The sequence below is a fragment of the Chiloscyllium plagiosum genome, chromosome 12 (genome assembly GCF_004010195.1).
Source record: "Chiloscyllium plagiosum isolate BGI_BamShark_2017 chromosome 12, ASM401019v2, whole genome shotgun sequence".
In the NCBI taxonomy this organism is placed as follows: Eukaryota; Metazoa; Chordata; class Chondrichthyes; order Orectolobiformes; family Hemiscylliidae; genus Chiloscyllium; species Chiloscyllium plagiosum.
The window spans coordinates 61,166,989-61,177,998 of NC_057721.1; the positions used below are offsets into that span (position 1 = coordinate 61,166,989).

Sequence of the window (11,010 nt, forward strand, 5' to 3'; positions counted from 1 at the left end):
TTGGAAGAGCATATAGGAGAGGTATGACAAGTAAGTTTGCAGATGATAACAAAATTGAAAGTATAGTGGACAATGAAGAAAGCTAAGATTACAAAGAGATCTTGATCAATTGGGTCAATGGGCTGAGAAGTGGCAGATGGAGTTTAATGTCAATAAATGTGAGGTATTGCAATTTGGTAATCGCAACAAGGTCAGAACATATACAATTAATGGTAGGGCCCTGGAGAGTATCATACAACAGATTGACCTTGGAGTTCGGGTACATACTCCTTTGAAATGGTAGATAAAGTGGTTAAGAAGGCTTTTAGCATGTTTGCCTTCATGGCTCAGACCTCTGAGTATAAGATGTCGGGATGTCAGGTTGAGGTTGCAAGGACATTGGTGAGGCCTCTTCTAGAATACGATGCGCATTTCTGGTTGCCTTGTTAAAGGAAGGACATTATTAAACTGGAGAGGATTCAGAAAAGATTTACCAGGATGTGAGATAATAAGGAGACACTGGAATGGCTTTTTTCATTGGACATAGGAGGTTGAGGACGTAGGTTTGCTCGCTGAGCTGGAAGGTTTGTTTTCAGACGTTTTGTCACCATACTAGGTAACATCTTCAGTGAGCCTCCAAATGAAGCACTGGTGGTGGTAGCCCACTTTATATTTATATGTTTGAGTTTCCTTGGGCTGGTGATGTCATTTCCTGCGGTGACATCATTTCTGATGGTCAAGTCATTTCCTGTTCTTTTTCTCGGAGGCGGTAAATGGGATTCAAGTCATTGTGTTTGTTGATAGAGTTCCGGTTGGAATGCCATGCTTCTAGGAACTCTCATGCGTGTCTCTGTTGGCATGTCCTAGCATGGATGTGGTGTCCTTCCTCAACCGTATATAAGGATACTAGTGAGAGTGGGTCACGTTGTTTTGTGGCTAGTTGATGTTCATGTATCCTGGTGGCTAGTTTTCTGCCTGTTGTCCAATGTCATGTTTGTTACAGTTCTTGCAAGGTATTTTTGTAAATGACATTAGTTTTGCTTGTTGTCTACATAGGATCTTTCAAATTCATCAGCTCTACTTAGTTTCTCTGTGCTACAGTGTTTGGTGGCTCGTTGAAATAATGTTATAATGCAGCTTCGTTTGTGGATGCTCGGATGATACGAGGTTGAGAGATGACCTTATTGAGGTTTATGAAATCATGAGGGGCATAGATAAGGTGAATTACAAGGGCCTTTTCCCTCGGGTGAGGGAGGTCAAAACTAGAGGGCACATGTTTAAGGTAAGAAGAGAAAGATTTAAGGACTATGAGGGGCAAGTTCTTTTACACAAGGAGGGTAATCAATGAACTGCCTCACAAACCTTATTGAGTTCTTTGAGAACGTGACCAAACAGGTAGATGAGAGTAAACCGGTTGATGTGGTGTATATGGATTTCAGCAAGGCGTTCCATAAGGTTCCCCACAGTAGGCTATTGTACAAAATGCGGAGGAACGGGATTGTAGGAGATATAGCAATTTGGATCAGTAATTGGCTGGCTGAAAGAAGACAGAGGGTGATGGTTGGTGGGAAATATTCATTTTGGTGTCCAGTTACCAGTGGTGTACCGCAAGGGTCGGTGTTGGGTCCACTGCTGTTTGTCATTTTTATAAACGACTTGGATGAGGGCGTAGAAGGGTGGGTTAGTAAATTTGCAGACGACACTAAGTTGTGGATAGTGACAAAGGATATTGTAGGTTACAGAGACATAGATAAGCTGCAGAGCTGGGCTGAGGGGTGGCAAATGGAGTTTAATGTGGACAAGTGTGAGGTGATTCACTTTGGTCGGAGTAACCGTAATGCAAAGTACTGGGCTACTGTTAAGATTCTTGGCAGTGTAGATGAGCAGAGAGATCTCGGTGCCCAGGTACACAGATCCTCGAAAGTTGCTACTCAGGTTGATAGGGTTGTTAAGAAGGCATACAGTGTTTTAGCTTTTATTAATAGAGGGATCGAGTTCTGGAACCATGAGGTTATGCTACAGCTGTACAAAACTCTAGTGCGGCTGCACTTGGAGTATTGTGTACAGTTCTGGTCACCGCATTATAAGGAGGATGTGGAAGCTTTAGAAAGGGTGCAGAGGAGATTTACTAGGATGTTGCCTGGTATGGAGGGAAGGTCTTACGAGGAAAGGCTGAGGGAGTTGAAGCTGTTTTCGTTAGAGAGAAGAAGGTTGAGAGGTGACTTAATAGAGACATACAAGATAATTAGAGGGTTAGATAGAATGGACAGGGAGAGCCTTTTTCCATGAATGGTGACGGCGAGCACGAGGGGGCATAGCTTTAAATTGAGGGATAGATATAGATGTCAGAGGTAGTTTCTTTACTCAGAGAGTAGTAAGGGTATGGAATGCTTTGCCTGCAACGGTAGTAGATTCGTCAACTTTAAGTACATTTAAGTCGTCGTTGGACGTACATGGAATAGTGTAGGTTAGATGGGCTTCAGATTGATATGACAGGTCGGCGCAACATCGAGGGCCGAAGGGCTTGTACTGCACTGTAATGTTCTATGTTCAAGTGGTAGATGTAGATACAGTTACAACATATAAAAGACATTTGGATAAGTTCATGAATAGGAAAGATTTGAAGGGATATGGACTGACTGCAGAGAGATGGGACTATTTCAGTTTGAGAACATGACGGATTGGTTGGACTAAAGGGTCTGTTTCCATGCTGTATGACCCCATGATAATATCCCATTCAGATTATTTTCATTACTACTGAACATTAACTGTATTGCATTGGCAATAGTGATTGCATCAAGTATCAAATACATATCTCCAGAAAACAAATGCAGTTTGTGAACCCACCTAGTGCCACAAGGTCATCAATGCCCCTTATAATACGCTCACATTCTTCATCTCGTGATTTTTCTCCCCACTCTCCCTCTTGGGGTCTGTACAACAGAGCTTCTAGCTCTTCCACGGTCACAGGAACACCAGCACTGGGATCAGCAGGAAATTCAGCTACAATATGAACAGAAGCATAAAAAACAGTTAACTACATTTGAGATGGAAGAAAATTAAAATAATATTTGGGAGAGTTATAAGAAACTTAAGGTTTGGTTAGGTCAGCTTTCATTCGTAAACCTTGACCTTATTTATGTTTAAGCATAGTTATTTTGTTACATCTCTTCCCAGTCTATTTGGGTGCAACAAGGTTATGCCCAAGCAGAATGACTTGCTTTAACATGTATAATCTAGCTCATGGAGTGAACAGATTTAGTGTGAAACAGAATGAACAGGCAACACTTTCAAAAATACTTTACATGGAAATCATTCATTATATCCACGCTAGCACTAAGGAAGGAAACATGTTACAGTCAAGGTTGTGTACTTGAGGGAGGATTTTTACAAAGTTTGGAAGATTGTATGAATCTTTAAATATGGCACTGAAAAGTAAACACCATTTCTAATTTTCACAGATCCAATTTTTTGTTTTTTTTTTGTTTTCTTTTTCGCTTGGGAGGCACAGGGAAAGATAAACAATTCAGCAAGAAACCTTTTTTAGCAGGGTTAATTGACAGCACCAAGTTCAAACAGACTCCATTCTGGCTTGTAGCGGGGCCTTAAACCACTTTTGAAGGGCAGATAAAATCTACTTAAAAATCATGATCCACAGCTTTCAAAAATCCACTCATGTTTCAACTTAAACGAAAGGCTTAAGTAGTCAGTACAGTTGTAAAAAGAAAAATCTTTTGACTGCTTTGCATCATAGGTGGTCTAACGTAGGCTATAAACAGTTAAACCATTTAGTCATCACATACTAAGGAGTGCATGGGTAAGATTACACCAGACTGAGATGAGACAGAGTGAATACTTGGGAAATTTGATTGTGTGTTTTCTGTGCACAGGGGAAAACAAAAGTGAGTTAAACAATGTTTATTACAAAAAACAAGCAAACATACAAAAAAAGGGAGCATAAGTATGATGTTCAGGTACTTGAGCCTGCTCTGCCATTGAATAAGATCATGGCTGATCGGTTTCTTTCAAATTCCATATTCCCAGCTATCCCAATAATCCTGGATTCCCCTAAGAACCTATCCACCTCTTAAAAATATTCAATGATACCCCCCGCCCCCATTCTGAAGCAGTGCTCCAAATTCACATAATCCTCAAAAATATTCCTCATCTGTCCTAAAAGAAATATCCCTTAGTTTGAAGTGTCCCTTAGTTCTGAACTAACTTATCTTCAAGATCATTCAGAATCTTATACAGTTCAATCAAATCAACTTTCACTCGTCTAAAATCCAATGGAAACAAGCTTGTGTCACGCATCCTCACGAAATATCCCACTCATTGCTGATATTAATCTAGTAAACCTCTTCTTAAATAAGGAGGCCAAAAGCGCATATAGTATTCAAGATGTGTTCTTACCAATGCCCTCTGTGTCTCAAGAATACCGACCCCACTTTTATGTTCAACATCTCTCAGTATAGGACAATATTCCATTGGTTTTCTTGATTACACACTGTACCTGCATACTAACGTTTTGTGAATCCTGCATCAGAACCCCTAAATCTCTCTGCACCTTAAAAGTTCTGCAGTCATTCTCTGATTAAGAAATACTTTTTTTTAATTCCTCTTACCAAAGTGAACAACTTCACATTTTTTCCCCACATTATATTGTATCCAGGTTTTTGTCCATTCACTTAAACCACCTACATCCATCTACAACTTCCTTTTGCCGTCTTCACAGTATACTTTCCTACCTATCTTAGTGTAACCTATAAATTAATTTTCATGCCTTCTTCTATGTTATTGATGATTAGATTAGATTAGATTACTTACAGTGTGGAAACAGGCCCTACGGCCCAACAAGTCCACACTGACCCTCCGAAGAGCAACCCACTCAGACCCATTCCCCTACATTAACCCCTTCACCTAACACTACAGGCAATTTAGCATGGCCAATTTAACTAACCTGCACATTTTCTTTTTGGACCATGGGAGGAAGCCGGAGCACCTGAAGGAAACCCACGCCGACATGGGGAGAACGTGCAAACTCCACATAGACAGTTGCCTGAGGCGGGAATTGAACCTGGGTCTCTGGGACTGTGAGGCAGCAGTGCGAACCACTGTGCCACCGTGCCGCCCAGTTGCAAAAATGTTACAGCCCCAACAGACACCTGCAAGACTTGATTAATATCCTGCCAATCTTAAGTTAAGCTCTGGAAGTAGTTGGGTAGCTCGTAGAAATATGTGGGGTAGTAAGGTGTTCTTTCATGAGCGGCTGCAGATATAGTCTGCATCTGAAAATCAGCTAATTTTGAAGAACTTGAGTATGAAAAGCAACCTAGCAGAAGAAAACAAGTTTAAAATAAATACAAAAGTCACGCAGTAAAAAGTAGGTAGAATTCTATCGAATTTAATCAATGGAGTTGCAGAAAGAAAAATGGAGTCTAAATCATGGGGATACTGCACGTATGTGAATGCACAGAGTATGGTTGATAAAATTGGTGAGTTACAAGTGCAGATTGCCATGTGGATCTGATGTTGTGCTAATATAGAAACATATTGTAAGGAAAGATGGAACGGGATGTTAAATACTCCTAGTTGCAAGATTCTCAGAAAAGCTTGGAGAGCCACAAAAAGCAAGGATGGCAGTACTGCTTAAGGATATCATTGCAGTGCTAGAGAAACAGGAATTCCCAGGATAAGAACTGAGTCAATTTGCCTTAGAACTAAGGAACAAAAAGGAGGCAGTTTCATTGCTTAGTTTATACTGTAGGCTTACTAACGGGAGAGAATGTAGAATAACAAATCTGTAATATTATTACAAAAGGTGTCTTCATTAAAGAGTAGTTACAACAGGTACTTGATTTCTCTCTCAGTCTATAGTTATAGATAAAGATGAGACTGGTCCTTGGGTGAAAGTGATAAATTAGTTTAAGGCTAAATTACAATACTATTAGGCAGGAACTGGAGAAATTGGATTGAGAGCAGCTATTTGAGGATAAATCCACATCTGACAGTGGAATCTTTTAAAGGCCAGTTGATTAGAATTCATGACCAGCATGTTCCTGTGAGGATGAAAGATAAGGATTGCAAGATTTGGGGATCCTGGATGACAAGAAGTATTGAAAGCTTGAAAATAGAAGCATATTTTTGGTTTAGGAAACACATCAAATACAACCCTCAACATAAATAAAGAAAGCAGTAAAGAACTTAAATAATGAATTAGCAGGGTTAGAAGATTGCTTGTTTGGGCAGTTTTGACATTTTCATGTTTTCCCACCGAAGTGTTATGACGATGTCACTATACAACGTTTGGCTGAGTTTCAAAAGTTACAATTATATCAAGAGGTGGTTCTGAGTTCACCGATTAACTATTACGTTAATTCAATGTAACCAACAAGCTTCTAGACATTTTTAATCAACCTGTTCAGAGCTGTTATATCCTTCTGGAGAAGGTTGAACTTGAATATCGGTCTCCTGGCTCAGAGTTATGGACATTACTACTGTACCACCAGACCTTTTTTTAAAACAAGCTTCTATGCAGACTGCATAAATAGTCACAAATGTTCAAATTTTTGAAAGTTTGCATTTTGTCTATAGCGGACTTTTCCACCAAGTGTGAACAAGCTAAAGCAATAATAGATCATTAGAAAGTTTTTCTTCCATTTCAGATGGTTGAATTGTGCCTTACCCAACTGTCATGTTCGACATCTCCAAATAGTATTCGACGACTTCTGTGAAGTATCTTGGGACCTTTACTATGCCGAGTGTATTTACGATAAATACTAGAAGTCACTAACAAGCTGGTAGATGTATTGGCATTAATTTTCCAAAATTCACTTGATTCTTGAAAGGTTTCATTGGCTTAGAATATACAAAGTAGAAAACCTCTATTCAGTGAGGGAGGGCGGCAAAAAAAAGGAAACTATAGGCCAGTGACCGTGACTTCTTGGCAAGATGAAACAATTGATCATCAACATGTTAAATCTGGGCACTCAGAACACTTGAAGAAATCAGAAAGGCTTTAGCATGGGTTAATGAAAAAGAAATAATATTTAACTAATTTATTGGAGTTTTTAAAGGAGCAATGCGCTGTGAATAAAGGGGAGGCTCTAGACACAGTGTACTTGGATTTGCAGAAGGTATTTGACAAAGTGCCATATAAGGTTGCTGGACAAACAGAAGTGCATGGAGTAAACAGTAATATATTAGTATGGATAGAAGACTGGTTGGCCAGTAGAAAACAGTGTGTGTGGATGGACTTTTTTCCCCAAATGGAAGGATGTGCAAGTGCCATAGATGTCTCAGATGAGAGACACAAAAGACTGGCAGCTAAAAAGGCAGAAGGCACAAAGACAGGAACATATATTCTGAAGAGGACAGAAAAAGATTGCAGTTGAGTATAAATGGGTTGGGTGAGTGGACAAAAATCTGGCAGATGCAGTGTAATGTGAAAAAACATGAACTTGTTCATTTTGGCAAGATAAATTAAGAAAAGCAGACAATTACTTAAATGGAGAACGACTTCAGAGTTTTAAGATGCAGACAGGTGTAAGTGTTCTAGTCCACGAGTCTCGAAATGTGATCATGCAAGTAAATACAAAGGCTCGTAATATGTTTTTTTCCATACAAGAGGAAATGATAATGAAATCACGTTAAGCTTCAGTTATACAAGGCACTGGGAGACCCATCTTGAATATGGTGTAGAGCTTTGGTTGTCTTATTTAACAAGCAATGTAAATGCATTGATAACAGTTCAGAATAAGTTTACTGGATTGATACCTAAAATGAGCAGGTTGTCTCATGAGGAAAGGTTGAACTGGGTTTTTTTTTCAAATGGAGGGAGAGGTGACTTAATTGATGTATATAAAATTCTGTATGATCTTGACAATAATGATCTAGATGTGGACAGGATGCTTCTTCTTATTAGTATCTAAACTAGGGACACTTTATAAATCGGGGTCACCTTTTTCAGACAGAGGTGAGGAAAAACTTGTCTTTTCAGGGTTGAGACACGTTGGAACTCTGTCTCATGCAGCAGGGACATTAATTATTGTTAAGGTTAAGTAGATTTATTCCCTTAACTAGCATGAAACAAAGGTCAGCAGAGGTAGATGGGAACACGGAATTCAAATCAAGTAGATTTGCCTTAATCTAACTGAATGGCAGAGCAGGTTCAACAGAATAAAATCTGCTCCTAACTTATTTGCTTATAAGTTGTTTTATTTAATGTGCCGCCATGCCTATTAACACTTTACATCCACATACAATATGAAAATATAGTTGAAACATGGAGCACGCCTTTATTGCTGGAGGAGAAAATTAAGTTGAAGCCCTCCCTTCCTTTTTGGGAATTTGCCATAAGAAAACAGAGCAGAGGAATTCTTATGGTGTTCCAAACAATATTTAAACTTCAATGAATACCACTAAAAATGGACTACAATAATTGATCTCACCATCAGCAGGACTTTACTCATACTTGTGAGTATCATTCAAAAGACCAGCACATTTTCCCATCTCTAACTGCCCTTGAATTGAGTGCAGTTGATAACCACATTATTCTGCACCTGGAGTTGCACACAGACCAGACTAGCAAAAAACAGATTCTCTTCCCGAAAGCACATTACAGAACCACATGGTTTCACAATGGTTTCATCATTACTATTAGAATAGCTTTTTATATTTTAGATCTATTAACTTAAAATAAGTTCTACCAGATTGCATGATTTTAAACCTTTGTTCTTACACCATTAGCATGGGCTATGGATTACTAGTCTATTGCATCACTGCCTTCCCCTCTGCAAACTGGGTATTACATTTTGGTTCTTTTTACTTATACTATAGATTGGTTACCACAAAGAAAATATTAACAGTACACCTATAAAATAACATCACCCTGAAATTGATCAACATTTACCTTCAATGGAACTAAAACTCAAATAATTTTGTGCAGATTTGCACTCATTTTTGAACAAAATACTTCAGCTGCTCACCATTTTCAGATATAGGTTCCATGTCCCAAGGACTTAGCCTTTCAATTTCGTTGTTCTCCCAGCTGTAAGGACAAAGGAAAAAAGACATAAATTATAAATCCTGGATTCTGGTATATTCTAATGACTCAAGAATCTTAATTCACTCCCAGTCAAGTGCAAAAGAAAATAGTAATGAAGGATGCATTTTCAACAAGTACAGAGCAACTTCAGTTATCAGGACATCGATTATCTGAACAAGATCACAAGGTCCCATAAAAAATGTTAAATCATTCCACTCCTACACATCTCCTTCTGTAAAAGATTCTTTAAAACCAACCTTCTTGATCATGCTTTTATTTCTTGACCAAATGGTTCCTCAAGTGACTCTTAACATTTCTCCTGTTTAGCACCTTTCATCATTTTACTACATGAAAGGGGCTATAAAAATGCTAGCACTGTTGCTTGATCTTCACTTTTAACTTCTCAGGAATGAGCCAGGCTCAGAAACAAGGGGACCACCAGGGTGCAGAAAAAATTGGAACTGTGGAGAAGTGAGGCCCCAGGTGGTGACATCAGAACTTAGAGCGAGAAGCCAGATCTGGGGCCACTGTGGAGACACGGTCACAAAATGGTGGCATGCCTGCAGCAAGGGGAATGCACAACACTGTCTGACAGCGGGGGAACAAAACATGTCAGTCTAGCCATTTTTTATCCTGCTCTCCCTACAGTTGGCCACTCATACTCAACACCAAGCTGAGAACACAGCCTCACACAACTGTACCAGGGTGGGGTGGGAGGGAAGGGCTGATGAGTTCCAGTTATGAGGAGAACAATCACAGAGGTATGTGGACAGAGTTGGAGAGTGGGACTCAGGTGAATTCTACTATGCTACAATTTTGTGCTGGAGAGGCTAGAACTGCTCTCACTGGGGGAACTGCAACCTAGTCTCTCACTTTTCAGTATGGTACTCTGTTGTTAATTTTGGATTAAACATTTAGCCATGACTTTTCAATTGCAGGAGGATCTCCTAATAATGTGGCCAACATTCAGTTAACTACCAAAACTAGTTTTGAACAATTCAGAAGGGTCACTGAACCCAAAACCTTAACTCTGATTTCTCTCCACAGGCAAAATGGGAGGATATTTAATTGGGAAGAGGAAACTAGGATGTGATTAGACATGAGTTAGGAAGCATAGACTGGGAGCAATTGTTCCATGATAAAGGCACTATAGACATGTGGAGACTGTTTAAGGAACAGTTGTTGCGAGTGATGAATAAAGATGTCCCTCTGAGAGGGGCAAGGTGGTGTAAGATAAAGGAACCTTGGATGACAAGAGCGGTGCAGCGTCTCATCAAAAGGAAGAAGGTAGCTTACAGAAGAGGGAGGAAGCTAGGGTCAAGCTCAGCTCTAGAGGATTACAGGCAGGCGAGGAAGGAGCTCAAAAATGGTCTGAGGAAAGCCAGGAACGGGGCGCAAGAAAGGCTTGGCAGAACGGATTAGGGAGAACACAAAGGCATTTTACATTTATGTGAGGAATAAGAGAATGGTCAAAGAAAGAGTATGGCCGATCAGGAATAGCATAGGGAACTTGTGTGTGGAGTCTGAGGTGGTAGGGCAAGCCCTAAATGAGTTTTTTGCTTCTGTCTTTACGAAAGAAACAAACTTTGTAGTGAATGAAACCTCTGAAGAGCAGGTGTGCATGCTGGAATGGGTAGAGATAGACGAAGGTGATGTGCTGAAAATTTTGTCAAACATTAAGATTGACAAGTCGCCAGGCCCAGACCAGATTTGTCCTCGGCTGCTTTGGGAAACGAGAAATGCGATTGCTTCGCCACTTGTGAAGATCTTTGCATCCTCGCTCTCCACTGGAGTCGTACCTGAGGACTGGAGAGAGGCAATGTAATTCCTCTCTTCAAGAAAGGAAATAGGGAAATCCCCGGCAATTACAGACCAGTAAGTCTCACATCTGTCGTCTGCAAGGTGTTAGAAAATATTTGGAGGGATTGGATTAATGACCATCTGGAAGAGCATGGCTTGATTAAATGCAGTCAACACGGCTTTGT

The 11,010-nt window shown here is 39.9% G+C and overlaps 1 protein-coding gene across 3 annotated transcripts in view; it reads right to left on the reverse strand.

Annotated features, from left to right (window-relative positions):
• brwd1 (bromodomain and WD repeat domain containing 1) overlaps positions 1-11,010 on the reverse strand; it is a 213,785-nt gene that overhangs the window by 34,493 nt on the left and 168,282 nt on the right. For all 3 annotated transcript variants that reach the window (XR_006313234.1, XM_043701210.1, XM_043701209.1), the window contains exons 29-30: positions 8,967-9,028; positions 2,827-2,982 (exon numbers count right to left, since the gene is read on the reverse strand). Coding sequence is in view for 2 of the 3 variants with exons in the window: in XM_043701210.1 (XP_043557145.1) it covers positions 2,827-2,982; positions 8,967-9,028 (218 nt within the window). In the remaining variant the exon portion in view is untranslated. The remainder of the gene's footprint in view (positions 1-2,826; positions 2,983-8,966; positions 9,029-11,010) is intronic.